At 49.0% G+C, this 19,234-nt stretch overlaps 1 protein-coding gene across 1 annotated transcript in view; it reads left to right on the top strand.

Annotated features, from left to right (window-relative positions):
• The window catches only part of Parp1 (poly(ADP-ribose) polymerase 1), a 31,466-nt gene extending 12,717 nt beyond the window's left edge, over nt 1-18,749 (top strand). The window contains exons 6-23 of the mRNA XM_038349937.1: nt 938-1,054; nt 1,568-1,744; nt 3,857-4,004; nt 5,141-5,281; nt 5,882-6,121; nt 6,274-6,342; nt 6,569-6,701; nt 7,448-7,643; nt 10,745-10,873; nt 12,246-12,329; nt 12,988-13,110; nt 13,552-13,680; nt 15,346-15,444; nt 15,807-15,959; nt 16,596-16,723; nt 17,324-17,385; nt 17,842-17,956; nt 18,217-18,749. Coding sequence (XP_038205865.1) covers nt 938-1,054; nt 1,568-1,744; nt 3,857-4,004; nt 5,141-5,281; nt 5,882-6,121; nt 6,274-6,342; nt 6,569-6,701; nt 7,448-7,643; nt 10,745-10,873; nt 12,246-12,329; nt 12,988-13,110; nt 13,552-13,680; nt 15,346-15,444; nt 15,807-15,959; nt 16,596-16,723; nt 17,324-17,385; nt 17,842-17,956; nt 18,217-18,298 — 2,325 coding nt within the window. The 3' untranslated portion in view covers nt 18,299-18,749. The remainder of the gene's footprint in view (nt 1-937; nt 1,055-1,567; nt 1,745-3,856; nt 4,005-5,140; nt 5,282-5,881; nt 6,122-6,273; nt 6,343-6,568; nt 6,702-7,447; nt 7,644-10,744; nt 10,874-12,245; nt 12,330-12,987; nt 13,111-13,551; nt 13,681-15,345; nt 15,445-15,806; nt 15,960-16,595; nt 16,724-17,323; nt 17,386-17,841; nt 17,957-18,216) is intronic.
• The last annotated feature ends 485 nt before the right edge of the window (nt 18,750-19,234 follow it).

Here is a 19,234-nt window from a genome sequence, read left to right as displayed (position 1 = left end):
GCCCAATCTCTTATTGGCCAATCCGTTTTTTATTAACAATGGGTATAATTCACGGCACATTCTCTTCAGTGGGTGTGCTGATACTTTCTCCCCGGTGTGGCCAGTGATGAAGAGCAAGCCAGAAGTTTGAATTACCCTCTCAGCTCTTTCTCCCCCAGTCTGTTTCCGTAGGTCTCTACCCTCAGCTGTAAAAGAGAAATAGGTCTGCAATTTCTGTGAGCCTGTGTTCATAGACTGCTGCTTCTGGTGTCCCAGTGTGTTTCTGCTACAGGAAGAGTAAAAAGGGTATTACTGAGGGCCCAGCACTGGAGCTGGGAAGCAGGAAGTGAGTGTAGGTAACGGCCTCAATTAGTGGGGTCGATGTCTTGCCTTGGCATTAATGGCAGCCTGTATGGTACAGTAAGACCAGCATTCTCCTCTCCAGCTTAGGGGGTACAGCCTGATGTGTACAGCCCACGCTTTTATTACCCCCAAAGAAGACCCATACCCTCTGCCTCAGTAGCAACAACCACACCACCAGGTGCCTTGTGGCCAGCCTCAAGACCAAGTCAAACGTTCACCTGACTTGTCCTAGTCCTCTGAGTTACATCTCCAGAAACTACATTATGGGGTCTGGATGTGATAACACACCTTAATTCCAACACTTGGGAGGCAGAGACAGGTGGCTTTCTGTGAGTTCAAGGCCAGCCTAATATACATAGCAAGTTCCTGGACAGCCAGGGCTACATAATAGAGAGACCCTTTGTCAAAAAAAGCTTAAAATATGAAAAGAGAGAACCAAATCCCACATGCTATTCTCTGACCTACATATATGCACTATGGAACATGTCAGTGTCTGCACGTTAATAAATGCAATTTTTTAGTATGGTAAGAAAACGAGGGAGTTTTTGTTTTTGTTTTTTTAACTTTGATCTCCATTGCGGGGTCTCATCCTCAGGCCCAGAACGATCTGATCTGGAATATCAAAGATGAACTGAAGAAAGCGTGTTCCATCAGTGACCTGAAGGAGTTACTTATCTTCAACCAGCAGCAAGTACCATCTGGAGAGTCTGCGGTGAGCTGCCTTTGTGTTGGGGGGAACACAAAGAAGGCACTTAAAGAAATCACGGCTCACCATCTCCTTCAGTTGGGAGGCTTTCCCAGCTATACCATACATTGCCTCATGTTTGTTCTGATTTAGAACTTGGTGAAGTCCCAAGGTGAGCAGGTACTTTTACTTGGTACATGGTACATTGTGTGTTCATATACATATAGCACTGACCCAAGGATCTCTGCTGTCAGCTGCCATGTGTCCCATGGCTGCTAAACTCACCCTGCACCTGCTTGGGCCACTCCTTGTGTAGTAGAATGTATGCTATAGGCCTCCCTTGGCTTTCTAATTTCTTGAGGTGGGGTTGCCGCAAAACCCCCAAGTGTAAAGCCTGGCCTGTATCGTAAGCTGGCAGCTGAGCTGTGGTAGAGCCCAGAGACAACCTCTTTCTAGGGAATAAGGTCTGTTTGAGAGCTCTTCCGTCTCCATTAGTAGCTGTCGTTTCCTGAGCCTCTGGTCTCTGACATGTTTCTTCAGATCTTGGACCGTGTTGCTGATGGCATGGCGTTCGGGGCCCTCCTGCCCTGCAAGGAGTGCTCAGGCCAGCTGGTCTTTAAGAGTGATGCTTACTATTGTACTGGGGATGTCACTGCCTGGACCAAGTGCATGGTCAAGACACAGACTCCTAGCCGAAAGGAATGGGTAACTCCAAAGGTAAGTGTTGGGGCATCTAGAATCTGCTGGCAGGAAAGCGTGACTGGACTTGAGCACATTCCAGGTCTTAAGACGACAGTCCATGTTCCTCACCCTTCCTCATAACCGATGCTCGCTATTCCTTGTTTACAGTAGCTGTGATCACCCCCTCCCCTTCCCAGGCTGGCTCTGCCTTCCTTGGCCTGCATAGCCACTCTATAGCCCACCTGACTTGATCATTTCCTCACCCTTAGAATCTCAATTTGCCAGCCAGGTGGTGGTGGCACATGCCTTTAATCCCAGCACTCAGGAGGGAGAGGCGGGCAGATCTCTGAGTTCGAGACCAGCCTGGTCTACAAGAGCTAGTTCCAGGACAGGCTCCAAAGCTACAGAGAAACCCTGGAGGCGGGGGTAGACAACTCACCTTGCCCAGCTTTCTGATACGCAGATTCTACAATCCCTTATATAGCATTTTTTGTGCCTTTTCCTGCCTTTGGTTGGGACAGTTGTAAGATGACAATGAGCAGAATCCGCCATTAGATGGCAGAGTGTGTACTTAACCTCCTTTGGGGGAGGGTGCAAAATGAGTTCAGTCTGGTGATGCTTGCTGTCCAAGCATTGTGGAGTTCATGACTGTTGTTCCCGCGGGTGCTTATCTCAGACTAAAAGTCAGCTCCCTAATGTCCTCCAGAACCCTTGTGGCCCTTCCCGACTGAGTCTACTTGTCAGGGTTCCCACTGGCTACTTGTGTTTTACGAGGTACCTGTGTCCAGGCAACTCTGCTGTTTTGACTCTTGGCAGACTTGTCCAGGTACCGCCTGCACGTATTCCTGCATATCTCCCCTCCTGGCATATGTGTGCTGTACTCAGTCCAGACAGAACTGCTTCCTGAGGGCAAAGGCCCCCTGTCTAACCTTATGTGTCATGTGGCATTGATGAGTGTGAACCTGAAGGTATCTGGCACCTCACTTGCCATTCACTGAACATGGGCACAACTAGGAAGTTCCTTTCTCAAAAGGGAGACTTGGGAGCAGAGACTGTGCTCTTTACCAGAGCCACTTGTATGTGACATCAAGTGACCACCTCCCTCCCTAGTGCAAGGCCTACTACTGTAAGTGTTTGGGATACAGAAAGAACTGTGCCAGTAGAGCAATTTCTGGTGACCGCAAGAGGGCTTGCTATGTGTATTCCTCCCTAGCAAGCAAAGGAACTTAACCTGGGTCTCCTTCGGAAAAGTTGTAAATCTCTCACTGGGTGTTTGAGGTGTTTTTGTTTTATCCCTTAAAACCAGGGAGCCTGAGGCCCCGCCACCCAAAGTCTAGTTTACATTAGGGACCAGTTATGTTAGCTTCCTTCACTTGGGAATGTGCACTCAGGGTTTCCCTGTAACTGGGTAGTTCATTGGATTTTGATACTGGATAACAGTTCATTGTCTCTATACAGCCCTGGCTGTCCCTACCTAGAACTCACTGTGTTTAGACCAGGCTGGCCTCGAACTCACAGAGATCTGCCTGCCTCTGCCTCCTGAGTGCTGGGATTAAAGGCGTGCGCCACCACACCACTGTTCCCTCTGGGCTAGGTGAGTCTTAAGGAGCCTTCAGCCGTGAGCGAGGTGAGGTACCTGTGGACCCTAGAGGTCAAGGGCAAGGAGGTTCCAGCATGCATCCTGGGTCTGGTGATGCTTCTCTCACTAAGTTGTCCCCTGAATTTTTATTTTGTATTAAGATACGACTTTTATTGAGGAGGGAGGCTCGTGTACCATGATGCGCATGTAGAGGGCAGAGGACAGTTTGTGGGAGTTCTTTCACCATGTGGGTTCTAGGGGTCAAACTCAGATTCCTGGCTCGGCAGTCTGCACCGAGCCGCCTCATCGGCCCTTGTTTTGTTTTTCTAAAGGGTACGATTTTTCTCTCAGGCCCCTGCAATAACTGATCTGTCATAGATAAAAGAAGTGAGTCCTATAAACGGAAACAGTAACAAGCTTTCTTCCTGGAACTTCAACATTCTCCTGTTTATTGTAGAGATTTTAAAAAGGATTATTTAATTTGCACAGGACATGTCCCACTTAGTCTATTGCAGGTTTATTTCAAGAGACATCCGATGCCTTTAAAACTGAAACTTAATGTTGTTTAGGAATTCCGAGAAATATCCTACCTCAAGAAATTAAAGGTCAAAAAACAGGACCGGATATTCCCTCCAGAGACCAGTGCCCCAGCGCCACTGGCACCTCCACCCTCCGTTACCTCAGCACCCAAAGCTGTGAACTCCTCTGCCCCAGCAGGTATGACTCCGGGAAGGATTATGGGTTAGGTTTGACCTAGGAGCCATGCCATGCAAGGACATAGAGGAATGACGAGGGTATCCTGTGGTCTGTTTGCCATGTGGTCAGCGTTCCTTGGGGATGGTCAGAATATACCACACAGTATGCTACAAAGCACATCCTCACTCTCCAGGCCCATTGTCCTCCCTGCCATCAGGACCCTGGGGAGATCCCAGTCGTGAATTGGCATGCCCTAGGCCGTCAGAAGCAGATAGAGCTATGTGTTTTGTTGGCAAGGAGATAATGTTGTACACCCCTTCAGGCGTGTGGGCACTCTTGAACCATAAAGGTGGAAGCCGAGGCTCTGCTTCTGGACAGCAGCTCAGCTGCACCTGTTCCACCCCTGGTGCTGAGCGGTGGTTGCCCCAAGTCCTCTCTGCTGCTTAGCCTGGGGTCTACATGAGCACACGGTGGTCATGCTCTCCGGTCCCCCCTTGACAGGTCCTTCCTCTGCTGTTTCCTCGATTGCCATTCACACCCAAATCCGTGATTTTGTTCTCTACAGAGATGTTAGCAAGATTCACATGGTGTCACCGATGTCTACCCTCCAGAGAGGACAGGCTAGCCCTCCCCCGTAGAGATACGAGCTGTGGCCTGGCTGTAACCAGTGATGCGTGCTTGCCTTCCTTTCCCAGAAGGCCCCATCCATGCCAGCCTTACAGTCAGTGCAGGGTACTTGGTGCAGCTTGCTCTGCCTTCCCTGGAACAGCTCAGCTCAGTATGATCACACTGATGGAGGCCTTTGTCACCAAGAAGTTACTCAGGAGTTAGGTCTCGCCACATACCCTCTTGAGCATTCTGTTCCCATCTCCAGATGCTGCCTCCCGTCTGCCCCCTGAGCAGTCCCGGGTTGCCAGTCCATGGTTTGTTCCTACCCAGTTTTCTCTGTTGCTACACTCGGGTCCTCGAGTGGAAGTTTGCTGTTCTGCCCTTTGCTCTCCCACTGGCTGTGGGCTTCAGTCTTCCCAAGATTTCTCAAGGCTGGCTACGCCCTGGCTTCTGGGGTTTTCTTCCGAGGAGCCTGCAGTTTGTCTTGCTTCACTTTGTCTTTTCCTGGGAGCAGAGTTGAGCCTGACGCATCTACTTTACTGTCCCAGATAAGCCGCTGGCTAACATGAAGATCCTGACTCTCGGTAAACTCTCTCAGAACAAAGACGAAGCAAAAGCCATGATTGAGAAACTCGGGGGCAAGTTGACGGGATCGGCCAACAAGGCCTCCCTGTGTATCAGCACTAAAAGTGAGTTTAACGGGCTCATGTCTCTTGCAAGTGTAAGAAGGGTGTGTGGGTGTGTGGGTGTGGGTGTGTGTGTGGCACAGCTGAGGTTCAGCCTGTCATTGCTTGAAGGTAAACTAGTATTGTATTGTGCAGTCATTGCGTGTGCTCACAGTGGCTCAGCATTCCCAGCCACGGGCCATAGTAAGAGTGTCACTGTTCAGTGTTCACGGGGTGTCCCCAGTTCACTGTCAGAACAAAAGGTGTGAAAATGGAGAGGAATTGGCTCCTTTGTAGTTAAGGTGGAGGTTACTGCTTCACAGTCTGGTGATAAGGCCAATGTTTCTAGGCTGGACTGGTGAATGTTGTAGGTCTGGGCCCAAGAGTCCATTTCTGTTGAGTACCTCTGACACCACGCTGGGGGTTTGGAGAAGATGGCTCCCTTGGTATTCCATACCCGAGGGACAGCCAGTGCCATTGGAACATGACTGTCGGATGGAGAGGATGGAAGAAGTGTTGATCATGAGGACGTTAGCATTCTGGGGCTGCAGTAAGTGCAAGTCAGGCTTACTGTTTTGCTTATGGTTTGTCTGGCTTTTTTCCCTCCTTTCTGGTTTTAAACAGAGGAGGTGGAAAAGATGAGTAAGAAGATGGAGGAAGTGAAAGCAGCCAACGTTCGAGTTGTGTGTGAGGACTTCCTCCAGGATGTGTCTGCCTCCACTAAGACCTTCCAGGAGCTGCTCTCAGCCCATAGCTTGTCCTCATGGGGGGCTGAGGTGAAGGTAGAACCTGTTGAAGTGCCGGTCCCCAAGGGCAAGTCAGCTGCACCCTCCAAGAAGAGCAAGGGCTCTGTCAAGGAGGAAGGTGAGACCCTGCTCTGTGTGCTGCTCTGGCGAGCTGTGTCCTCCGTGCTGGGTGGAGTGGGCACAAACAGCACCCATGCTGCGCGCCTCTGGAAGCTGCTCTGCCTTGGTCGTCTTAGTTTGGCTCTTTATGTTCCTCTGCCCCTTCCTGAGGTGTCGACAAGTCTGAGAAGAGGATGAAGTTAACTCTGAAGGGAGGAGCAGCTGTTGACCCTGACTCTGGTGAGTGATGAGGAGCCACCCATGCCCCTCAGTGGTTCAGAAAGTAGCCAGGGGGGAGCACGCAGCCTTTGATTGCCAGCCAGTCCTGGAATCATGGGTGCCTGTAGGAGAACCTCTACACGTGGTGTAACACACAATTGACTGGGGACTCCTAGGCCCACAGAGTCCTCTCCTGCACCCTAGCCCTTCAAGGGAAAAAACTACAGGAGCTTTGCCTCTGGGGCAGGTCTGGAACACTCTGCACACGTCCTGGAGAAAGGCGGGAAGGTGTTCAGTGCCACACTTGGCCTGGTGGACATTGTGAAAGGGACCAACTCCTATTACAAGCTGCAACTTCTGGAGGATGACAAGGAGAGCAGGTGAGCTGGGAACAGATTCCCTCGAGGCTTAGAATGTGCTGCCCACCTTGAAAAGTCAGGCTGCCGCAGGGCCTGGAGCAAAACTCCCCATAAAAAATAGCAGCACTGACAATCAGTTGTATTGCTGTGCTTGGCTCAACCATCACAGGCTGTGGTTTCACATCTACCACTGGGTTATTCTCTTGGACATTAAAAACAAGATTCATGATTTATTGTTGTGCATGTATTAAAATTAAAGTTTATTTTGTTTTTTGAATCAGGGTTTCTCTTTGTAGCCCTGGCTATCTTGGGACTTGCTTTTTAAACCAAACTGGCCTCAAATTCTTGAGATCCACCTGCCTCTGCCTCCCAAGTGCTGGGATTAAAGGTGTGCACCACCACCACCAAGCTTTAAATTTATTCTTTAGTGCCATTCCATACTTGGTGGTTACTAGAATGAAGGTGATTGTTTGGAGTATATAGGCTCTCTCGGTTGTAGTGTGCTAACCTAGTGTGTTCAAGGCCCTGGTTCCACCTGTAGCACCAGTCAACAAATGGGAGGGAGGGAGGGAGAGAGAGCAAGAGCACACACTTGTAAAAGCGTCCCTTGGGTGGGCAGTGGTGGTGCACAAAGCAGGTGGTTCTCTGGATTCAAGGACAGCCAGGGCTACACAGAGAGGAGAGGAGGGAAGACTGTCCCTTGCTGAGGAGACCCTGAAACAGAACAAAAGCTCATCCTCTGTCGCCTCCTTCGTATCCTCTCACAGGTACTGGATCTTCCGATCCTGGGGCCGAGTGGGCACAGTTATCGGCAGTAACAAACTTGAACAGATGCCATCTAAAGAGGATGCTGTTGAACACTTCATGAAATTATATGAAGAGAAGACTGGAAATGCCTGGCACTCTAAAACCTTCACAAAGTATCCCAAAAAGTTCTACCCTCTGGAGATCGACTACGGGCAGGTAATCAGGATAACTCCGCGGTGAGGCTCAGATGGTATTGGTGAACAGTGACACTGTAGGTAGGAGTTGATGGTAGCAGTGTGACAGTTCTTCTCCCCAAAACGGAAGAGAACTTCCTGGCTCGTTACATGAGCCAGTGTTATCCAAGAACATTAGGAAAAAGCTGTTGAATACAATCTCTGTAATGCAAAATCCTCAACTAGCAAATCAAGCAGTGTGTGAGACTGTATACACCAAGTTCAAGTGCAATAGAAACCCCGAATTGGAGGTTGGTTGACATTTTAATACTGCCTATGAATGAGGGCAGAAGTCACACGATCATCTCCATAGCTAAAAGAAAAAAAATTATTTTTAGACCTATGCCATAAAGCATCAAATGAAACTTAGATAGGAACAGGGTGGGAGGGAGCTCAAGCTGGATTTGAGCTCACATCCTCCCAGTTAGCCTTCTGGGTGCTGGGATTACAGGTATGTGCAGTTACAAGTGTTGCTGCACCCACAACAGTGATTCTGAGACATGAAGTAAGAAAATTGTGCATTTGCTCTGGGCCTCCTCACTGTAATGCTTACCTTCTGGAAGGTTGTACATGTTGGTTTTGTAAAATCGCTGAGATTTATAAATGGGTGCAAATTTTAATTCCATGCCTTTGGGATCCAGCATGCCTCAGAGGAGAAATTCTTTCTCTTGTAGAGTGTTGTGAGCTCTGCATTAAAAATAGAATTTAGAGGTGGCTGGAGAGATGGCTTAGTGGTTAAGAGCACTGGCTGCTCTTCCAGAGGACCCAGCTTCAATTCCCAGCATCCACATGGCAGTTCACAACTGTCTGTAACTCCAATTCTAGGTGACCTGACACCCTCACACAGATATACATAAAGGCAACACACCAATGCACATAAAATAAAAATAAGTTATTATAGAATTCAGAGGGCAGTGTGGTGCCACCTTTAATTCCAGAAAACAGAGGTAGGTATATCTCTATTAGCTTGAGGTCACTCTGGTCTTCATGCTAACATGTTCCAGGGCAGCCATGCTTACATAGTGAGACTGTGGTTTTGGCTTTTGTTTTTTGGGTTTTTTTTTGGGGGGGGGGGGGGTTCAAGATTTATTTATTGTGTACACAGTGTTCAGCCTCCTTGTATGCCTACAGGCCAGAAAAGGGCACAAGATCTCATTACAGATGGTTGTGAGCCACCACGTGGTTGCTGGGAATTAAAACTCAGGACCTCCAGAAGATCAGCCAGTGCTCTTAACCTCAGAGCCATCTCTCCAGCCCTTGTTTTTGTTTTTTAAGTAGAATTTAGCTCTTACATAATGCGTAGGCTGAAACCTTGAGACCTTGGACTTGGAGGTGAACTGGCTTGGTCTGACCACCCCGGATCAGCCATGGTAAAGTCGTGGTGGCGTGTGTCTGCATCTGGCTAGTTTCGCCCTTGGTGTCATTTTCCTGCCACAATATTTGAACCCTGCCGTACATGCTGTGTGGTGCGTGCCCGTCTATACCCTGTGACCCAGGACACCACACACCTCCATAGACAGCGCTTTGCATAGATAGAAGCTCAGTGTAAAAGTGGAAACCATGACACTAACCTTAGTAATTTAACTCAGCCTTGTGCAAAATGGCCTCACTATAATGTGGTTGGTAGCAGCAGAACTGTTGAGCATTTCCGGTTTGTACTGTGGCACCTGGGGTGGTGCTTGCATAGCACTTGGCTTGATTTAGAGTGGCGTATTTCAAAACCTCAGTGCTCGGTCCCTTAGCCAGCAGCTGCCATAGGAAACTAACGCCTGCCCAAAGATACTGTTTCCTTTTGGAATGTTGGGTTTTGTTTGGGGTAGTTATGTATTTGTTTTTTAGGTTGGTTTGATTAGATTTTCGTTGAATTGAGGTCATGAGGCTTTGGGGGTTTTTTGTTTGTTTGTTTAATTTTAGTTTTTGACAGGGTCCTGCTGACCTGAAATTCACTATGTAGAGCAGGCTAGCCTTAAACTCAAGAGATCGTGCCTGCCTCTAGTGCTAGGATTAAAGATGTATACCACCTCACACAGTTAAAGCATCATTTCTTCAGACTGCTTAGAACTCCATCTTGGGGTGAACCAGAAATCACAGATGCTCAAAACAAAGCGGCCCCTCCCCCTGGTCAGACATTTAGATTCTTTCCAGGGACCTGCTGTGGTGATACAGGTAGACATATGGGTGCTTGTGTGCCTCTTAGAGGTGGAGTCCCTGTGTCATAAATCATGTGCCCGTAAACAGTTTGCCCACCAGTGAGGTCATCCGCACAGGACAGAAAAGTGCCTGCTCCATGTGCACAGTAGGTCCACTGGGAGATGACAGCAGCACCAAGAGCACTGCTGGCACAGGTGACTGCAGTTCACTCCAGGGAAAACCCAGGTCCACAGCCCACTTCATTTTCCCACTGCAAATACCAGCCCATACGCCACATGACAGGGCAGTGCAGCGCCCGCCTCGTCGGGCTTAGGTGTGAAAACTAGAGGAGGCAGTCACAACAAGTTGATTTAACTGCTTAGCCCAGTTCTCCAGGAGGCAGGAGTGAAGTCTCACGTGCTACTCGGTCATTAGCAGTAGCGACTCGGAGAAGGTCAAAGAGGGATGGCAGTTGCTGAGGTGCTACATCTCTGTCAGGCTGGCTGACAGAACGAGATGGCTCATGGGGATAGGTACTGAAGGGAAGGGGATAGAGACAAGTCCTGCGCTGGTCCTGGGTGAGCGGGCACTAACAGGTCCCTGCCCGCTGGTCTAAACTTCATTTTCATCGCCATCCCTTCTAAGGTGGCCATGGACGGGCATGGGCAGCTTCTTCTGCAGGCCCCAACGTACCCAGAGAGGGCCAGGCGTTGTCAGAACAGCTGACCTACGAGTCTGAAGGGGAGGGTGTGGCTTGGGAATGCATGGAAATTATTTTGTCTGTGCAGAAACCCTCCTGGCCACTATGGTCTGGAGTGTTTTGGTGAACATTTGGCTTTTTTTTTTTTTTTTTTTTTTTTTGCTGGCTGTAGCCTATCCTGCATCTTAGTTACCTGTAGCTAAGCCCTGATGACACTGCCCTTTGTCCTCTTTGGGTTCTCTGCTGACCTGAAGGATGAAGAGGCGGTAAAGAAGCTAACGATAAAGCCTGGCACTAAGTCAAAGCTCCCAAAGCCAGTGCAGGAGCTTGTCGGGATGATCTTCGACGTGGAGAGCATGAAGAAGGCCCTGGTGGAGTACGAGGTGGGTGCTGAGCCTGGCGAGTTCTCTCGTGTTATTTGTTCTCTCATCCCTGTTTGCCAGGCATCACTCTGTGCTGTGGAGCATCCAGTGTACAATATAGGGCTATCCCTGGGCCCTGGGCCCTCTGTCTTCCCTGTTGTTTCTGTGTTAGGGTGCATAGGTCTGGTTCTTTGGGACCCAAATATACCAGCCAGCTGATGCCAGTGGAAGACTTTGGTTCATTTGTCGAAAAAGAAAACTGGGCTGGAGAGAGATGGCTCAGTAGATGAGAGCACTCTCGCTGCTCTTCCAGAGGACCTGAGTTCAATTTCTAGCACCCACATGGCAACTACCAAGTGTCTGCAACACCAGTTCCAAGGGAGTCTTTTTGGTCTCCACAGGCACTAGGTACCCAAGTGGTATGCAGGCATGTTGACAAAACAGTCATAGCTAGAAAATCATTTTTAAAAATTTTAAACTACAAAGAAAATGGGACCACCACTGTCTTGACCCGGGCTCCAGTCAATCAGTCAAACTCCCGTCAGCTCTTTCTTAAACATTGGAGTTAGGTATAGCCATGGTCGAGTGCTTGCCTCACATTCATGCGGCACAGAAAGAGAAAGGGAAGCGTGGAGGCAAGACAGTGGCGGGTGAAACAGCGCTGCTCCCGACTGGGCCTGCATGGCAGGCGTTTTCACCCTGCTCGTGTCTCCCCAGCCATGAGCCCAGAAGTTGCAGGCTGCTCTGCAAATCCAGCGGCTCTGGTGGGTGTGCCCATGCCAGAGTCTCAGGCCAAAGGGTGTAGATTCCTGCAGCACACAGGTGTCACACCTCAGGCACTGAGTGAACAGCACAGGCCAGTTCACTCACAGGAGGGGTAGGTGTCCCTTGAAACAGTCATTCTGGCTTATGAGTGGGGAACTGCCAGTTTCTCATCACTAGAACGTAATGACCTCATCTCTGCCTTCTCAGCTCTCCAGACCCAGATTAACAGGAGAGCCTAACGTGGTATGCTCATTTGTAGTGTTGTTGGGAGCAAGTGTGTAGCCTTAGGGGTGGCTGATTTGAGAGGAAGTATTGAACCAGGTGTGTGTTCTTAAAAAATAATTCACCACTTGGACAATTGAGGCTCTTATTCTAGAACTCTAGTGTCCTGGGCTATGCAGCCTGCAGTGGGAGGCTTAATCCCCCACGTTGGCCCTGTGGGATTGATAGGAATTCTCTTGCCTCTTCCTTCAGAAGTGCTGAGCTGTACGCATTGGGCTCCTGGTATACGGAGTACAGGGTCAGGGGAAAAGACTGATTTCTGTGCAGGTGGGCCACTGATCTGTGAGGGAACTGTCCTGTCAGTACTGCACAGAGTGCCCAGCCTTTATGTCCCTTGTCTCCTCAGATTGACCTTCAGAAGATGCCATTGGGGAAGCTGAGCAGAAGGCAGATCCAGGCCGCCTACTCCATCCTTAGTGAGGTCCAGCAGGTAAGCAAGCACTTCAGGGTTTCCAGCCAGGCCAGCATCTCTCCTGGTGAGAGATAGTAGCCACATCTACTGTAGGGTAACAGTGACAGTATTGAACCAGGTTTATGTGGATTTGGATACTTTTTTTCAGCTTAGTAATTATTGTCACTGTCCAGAGATTGTTAACAAAATATACAAATAGTAACGCTTTTAATTAGTGGGTATGTAATAAGCTCCTTAGAGATTTGGTGGAGACCTTGTCCCTACCTGCACCAACATTGTTTGGGCTTCCCAGCTCAAGCTCTTTTTGGCTCGTGCTCTCCAGCATTATGAACAGTTTCCTTATCTTTGAGATAAGGTCTCTGTGTAACCCTCGCTGGCCTGGAACTCAGATCCACCAGCCTTTGAGTGCTGAGATTAAAGGTGTGTGCCACCATACCATGCCCAGTTGAATAGTTTTCAAACATAAAAGCCAAAGGAATTTTACACCAGTAGCCATGAGCCCACCACATAGAGTTTGCAGAAGCACTTTGTGCAGATAAACTATGTGTTACAGGACCACGGTCCTGCCCCGCTCAGTTGCACCACGCTGATGAGAAGGGACTCTAATGACCATTTCCCTGCTTGTGCATACAGCAGCTGTGTCAGTCCTGTGTCCTTCTGCCCCCTTCCCTTCCAGGCAGTGTCCCAGGGCAGCAGTGACTCCCAGATCCTGGATCTCTCTAATCGCTTCTACACCCTGATCCCCCATGACTTCGGAATGAAGAAGCCTCCACTCCTGAACAATGCAGACAGTGTGCAGGTAGTAGGCCCCTGCACTGGGGCCAGGGCTGGTCTTACTCCTTGGGCCTGCCCTCCTTACTGTGTCCTCAGAACAGCATCTACTGTTTCTTTCCTTTCTTTGACCAATTAAGTCTAGGAAATTGTCACTAGCCAAGACCGTTTTCTCTGTCCCCATGTAAAGGCCCCCATGAGTCCCTGGCGGAGGTCATTTTGTGGCTTCTATTTCCCTGCCCGTCATTCATGTGTAAGATTTCTGACATTTGCCACTCACTTCCCCAAGCATCAGAGCCTCACTAGCATGTCAGAGATTGCCTGTGACTGTCAGCTGCTGAGTGGGAGGTGATGGTAGACTTTGACCAACAAAGAGGTGTCCACACACACACTGTAGGGTGTCATTTACATACTGACTTCTGTCTCCTTCCCTATGGACTTAGCTCCCAGGTCTTAATTTTGTTCCCAGGCCAAGGTGGAGATGTTGGACAACCTCCTGGACATCGAGGTGGCCTATAGTCTTCTCAGGGGTGGGTCTGATGACAGCAGTAAAGACCCCATTGATGTCAACTACGAAAAGCTCAAAACTGACATTAAGGTGAGAGGCCTGCCCCTTCCCAAGTATTCAGTAGTTCATTCAAGAGCAGTGGTTCCCAACCTATATGTGCATCAGGGCCATCTTCACAGCTCCCTAAAACGTGCAGCCAGGCCTTGAGCCTGCCTTCTCACATATCCCTATGGTGATGGTGGTCCTTGGAGCCCCCTGCAGGAGTCTTCTGAGCTAGTGTCTCGGGCTGGATTGTGAGGCTACTGCCAAAAGTTCCTTTTCTTCTATTTCGGTTACAAGCAGTCAACTGAACTTGGGTGTGTTGAAGGCTCAGGCATATGGGAATTGCCCTGCATGGGCTGTGTGTCTCTGCCCCCAGCCTGGCATGCCTCTGATTCTTTTTACGTGTGACAGGATTACAGTATGCAAGAGTGTTTCCAAATTCTTGGCCTCTTAATCAAAGGATAGAAAGGCTCATGGTTTGCAAAAACAGTGTAGGTTGGGTAATCCACTATTCTGATTGACAGGCTTGATTATGTTTGCCATTCACCCCATGCATGTCCTTTTCATAGTGCATCTGATTTTAATCTTGGGATGCCCAATTTCACATAAGCATAAAATGATAGAGGATTTGTCCTAGTCAGAGTTACTTAACTATTGCTGTGATGAAACACCGTGACCGAAGCAACTTGGGAAAGAAAAGGGTTTACTTGGCTTACCCTTCCAGGTCAGAGTTCATCATCGGGAAGTCAGGGCAGGAACCTGGAGGCAGGTGCTGATACAGAGGCCATGGAAGGGTGCTGCTTACTGGCTTGCTCCTCATGGCCTACTCAGCCTGCTTTCTTACATAACCCAGACTACCAACCCAGGGATGGCCCCACCCAGAATAGAATTGGCCCTCCCACATCAGTCACCAGTTAAGGAACTGCCTTCAAGCTTGCTTACAGCTCAGTCTAATGAAGACATCTTTTAAGTGAGGCTCCTTCCAGTGACTAGATGTGTCAAGTTGGCATAAAACTAGCTAGCCCAAGATTTTCTGCAGAAGCAGACCATGTAGAGTCCCTATGCTTGCCTGCCTCACAAACCGGATATAATGTCAGATGTACATTCTTAACAGGAAAGCTATATATTGGTGAAGAAGCTCCTATTTTCATCTATTTGCTTGTTATTAAGAGGCAGCAAAGAAAACCAGGATTTCTAAGTTTTTCCAAACTTAGAATAAGACAACATAAAGAATATCCATGCCTTCTGCATAAGCTCTGTGTATTTAGTGTGGATTGCATTGACATCGCATTGGGCATGTGCTGAGCCAGTGCAGGGAAGAAAGATGGTCCTCAGAACTCCTGTAGTAGGGCTGGGGTGTAGAGCGCATGCTGGGCTGTGCAAGGCCCTCTGGTTCCATCCTTAGGACTGGGGTAGAGACAAGGAAAATGTATGACGTCACTTTGTTCCATCAGTGAACTGGGCTTCTGGTTCTACCTCACTAATGGTGAATCTCGTGTTTCTAGCTTGACTCATACTTAGTACCTCAAAAGAACTCTTGGGCTCCTCCTAGCAGTCCAAGTGGATTGGGACATGGGACCTGGCCTAGGTCTGCAAGTGTCATTTGTTGGGCAGTGTGAACAGCTCTTGGCATCCTCTAGGCTTGTATATCATTGTTCTCCACACGGCTCTCCGGGGGTCTCCCTGCCCTGATCCCAGATGCCTCTTTTCCAGGTGGTTGACAAAGATTCCGAGGAAGCTGAGGTCATCAGGAAGTATGTGAAGAACACTCATGCGACCACACACAATGCCTATGACCTGGAAGTGATAGATGTAAGAATCTTTCTACCCCTTTCCATCCTGCCAGGTCTCTCCTGTCCCCTACTTTCTTGGGCCTGGCTCAGAAAGAGTGGGCTGTGTTGCTTTGCTTTTTTTTTTTGAAACAGGCTGTAGCCTGGCTTTTCTGAAACTTGGTTTTAAACCATACTGGCCTTGAATTTACAGAGATCCACCCGCCTCTGCCTGCTGGGTGCTGGGATTAAAGGTGTGCACCACCATACCCAGCCTTACTTATTTTTAAGTAAGCAGAAGTGACTTGTTTGTTGAACTGGAGAATTGGTGGTATTGTAGAGTTGGCTGTGCCCATCTCTTACCCTGAGTCACAGTGTTTCTGCCTCCATTTTGCTAACACACAGATCTTTAAGATAGAGCGTGAGGGAGAGAGCCAGCGCTACAAGCCCTTCAAGCAGCTTCACAATCGGAGGTTGCTGTGGCACGGGTCCAGGACCACCAACTTTGCTGGCATCTTGTCGCAGGGTCTGCGGATAGCCCCGCCTGAAGCACCTGTGGTAGGTTGCTAACCTCACGTATGGGGAAATGTGGAAGTATGTGTTCCCGCAGTAATCTCCTGAAAGCCCTGAGTGCTTCGGAGAGAGCCTCTAAGCCTGTGCCAGCCCTGTCGGTAGTGACAGCTGAGTGTGTTTGAGACAGCTTCTGGAACAGAAGTGTCTAGACAGGATGCTCTGAAGACTGATTGGACTTGTTGACATGCAAAGAACAGTCTTTGGAACCAGGCATGCAGCTCCCGAATTTCCACCAATAAACAGAACAAGGATTAGATGTCACCTGCCGGGTTATAGAAGGGACCAACTGGACAGGAGTTCTGATGTGGCCATCCCAGCCTCTCATTTACTGTTCCAAAGCCTCCCACTTAACAGAGGGACTAGGGCTAGCCAGTGCTTGGTGGATGTATACATGTGTCTGACCTATTCTAAGTAGTGATTAAATCTTCACATTACCCGTATGAGACTTCTGTTAGGAGAAAGTGGCATCCTAAGCTGTGAAGTGCCTTCCCACAGCCCCTCTGTGAGCACTGACCTTTGAGCAGTGCCCCTCATGGGTGATGGCTCATGTGGGTACTCAGTGGACTGCCTTGATGACTTACTCTTTGAAGGTTTTCAGCTGTCCCTCTTTCAATTCTCCAGACAGGCTACATGTTTGGAAAAGGGATCTATTTTGCTGACATGGTATCCAAAAGCGCGAACTACTGCCACACATCTCAGGGAGACCCGATCGGTTTACTGCTGTTGGGAGAAGTTGCCCTTGGAAACATGTGAGTATCCAGGTAGATACACAGTGAACCAGGAGAGTCTCCTTGGCCAGGCGACAACCCATGGAAATCCTCCACCAGTTTAGTGGACTCTGAAGTCCGGATTCTAGGCTTGTTTGTAAGTACAGTTGTAGTGGGTGGTTCAGGGGACCAAGGGAGGGAGATTGAGAGATGGTATGAAAACCCGGGAAAAGGAAGGCAGGAGGCCAGGAACTGGCAGCAGGAGTCTGTTTTCAGTGCAGGGAAGCAGGGAGGTCATACTTCAAAGGTCCAATTCCTCCAACTTCATTCAGGCAATCTCCTTCCTGATGACGGTGAAGTAGGCCATAGGGTAGATTAGACAGGAGCCTTCAAGCAGCTGGCCACAGCTTCAGACAGGCCCTTCCTCTGGAGATAACCCCATAGCAGTGGCAGTTGTTGCAGGCTCTATATTTGAGAATACTCTTGGTTCTGAAGAGTCCAAGAGCTGGGGACGGAGATTCCTGTGTAAGGGAGAACAGAGTTCCGTGGACATTGAGTTTACCTGACAATAAAGACGCTGACAAATAGTGACTGGGAGCCCAGTGCCCAGGGGCTGGTCTGAGACTGTCCTCTTTTGAATAGGTACGAACTCAAACATGCATCACATATCAGCAAGTTACCCAAGGGCAAGCACAGTGTCAAAGGTACTGTCTCCAGCCTGGCATGGCAGATGGGGAGGCGGGGGACTTTCCTCCAAAGGCTGGACTCTTGGAGCTGGCTGCAAGGGGTTCATAAAACAAAGCTGTCTCATCCCTTGTAACTGCAGCTAGTGTCATAATGCCGTAGGAGTTCTGTGGGACATTGGGAACCAAACCAGGGAGGGTGACCAGTTGTTTCGGCCCAGGAGGACCCTCTGGTGTGCCTGGAGTGAGTGGGCAGCACATGATGATAAAGGCCATGTGTGTTCATTCCCCAGTTACCACTCCATCTGGGCCTCCATGGCTTTACTGGCTTATATTGGTGCCTTGGAACCTTTGTAGCTTCCACGTTTGCATCTGAACACAGGTCCTGCATAAAGCACACATCATGTGCCTAGGACATTTTCACAGTTCCTTACACAGCCCCTATCACGCCTAGCACTTGATCCTTTTTCCTTACAGGTTTGGGCAAAACCACCCCTGACCCTTCGGCCAGCATCACCCTGGAGGGTGTAGAGGTTCCACTGGGGACAGGGGTCCCATCAGGTGTTAATGACACCTGCCTACTGTATAATGAGTATCCTTTCATGGCCTGTGCCGTGTATTCTGGAACTGTCCCAGCAGGTGTGTATGCCCCAGTGCCAGGGCAGCCTATATGGGGATAGTAACAACTTTTTCCCTTTGGGGGGGTCTCAACTTTTCCCTTAGATGGTCTCCTGTGTGCATTTAAGATTTGACTCCCATTGTACGGGTAAGCCTTCCCCCACTTTCAGGGGATTTCATGTGAGGAAAGCCACGGGACTCCATGGTTGGCTCCTTGACCACTGCCTTCCCCAGGTACATTGTCTACGACATTGCTCAGGTGAATCTGAAATACCTGCTGAAACTGAAGTTTAACTTTAAGACGTCCCTGTGGTAAAGTGTGAGGGGTGTGCTGTGCCCAGCACCCAACCCCCCAGGTGCCTCCACACCACAGACACCGAGAAACCTCAGCCATGCCGCTGCCTAAGGGTGGCACCCTCACCAATTCTCCTTAGGGTTTTATAGAGACAGGTTAAAGGGCTCTGGGTTCAAGTCCCTTGTCCATGTTGCACTCAGTGGGAGGGTTGTTTGGGGTTTTATCCTACCAGGTGCATCCCTGTTAGACACAGCTGACAGTAGAGGAAAAGTTGGGGAGAGGTTTGTTTTGTTTGCCTAGACTAGTCCTGAGGAAAACCCAAGCCACACCACAGTCACAATGTCTGCCTTACTGGTTTCCACATGAAGGAAAGTGCTTCCTCCCTTTTTCAAAGGTTTGTCTTTGGGGCTGATTTTGGCAAAATGTTAAGCATTTATTTTAAGGTAAAAATAAAAACTAATTTCATACTATATAGATTTTCTTTTATCTTGGACTTATTGTTCCCCTTCTTAGCCTTCTGGACTTTTGTTTTGCTTTGGTTTTCAGTGATAGGGAGGTAACCAAAAAAGAAGGGGCTTCCTGAAGCACTTAACTGGGGAAACTGAATCTCTGGGATTCTTGATTGGTCCAGGAGCAATTTTGTCTTCCAGATTCAACCATCTGTAATCAATATAGCCACCCAAAGAGCTAATACTTCTCAATTAAAATGCAAAAGGCTGTCTACTCCTGTGTTGTGTGGCTCATCTCCTCTGACTGATAATGGTTAGAAGCTACGCTCAGTGGTTAAGCACACTTGCTCTTGCAGAGGATCCAGGTTTGGTTCTTACAACCATTTAGAATAAAAGAAAACAAGTTTAAAAATCACATCTGAGGGGGCTGGAGAGATGGCTCAGCGGTTAAGAGCATTGACTATTATTCTTAAGAGGTCCTGAGTTTAATTCCCGGCAACCACATGGT

Source organism: Arvicola amphibius, chromosome 12 (genome assembly GCF_903992535.2).
Source record: "Arvicola amphibius chromosome 12, mArvAmp1.2, whole genome shotgun sequence".
NCBI classification, from domain to species: Eukaryota; Metazoa; Chordata; class Mammalia; order Rodentia; family Cricetidae; genus Arvicola; species Arvicola amphibius.
Note: the sequence above shows the minus strand (reverse complement) of the source record. Positions and strands in the feature narration are given on the sequence as shown.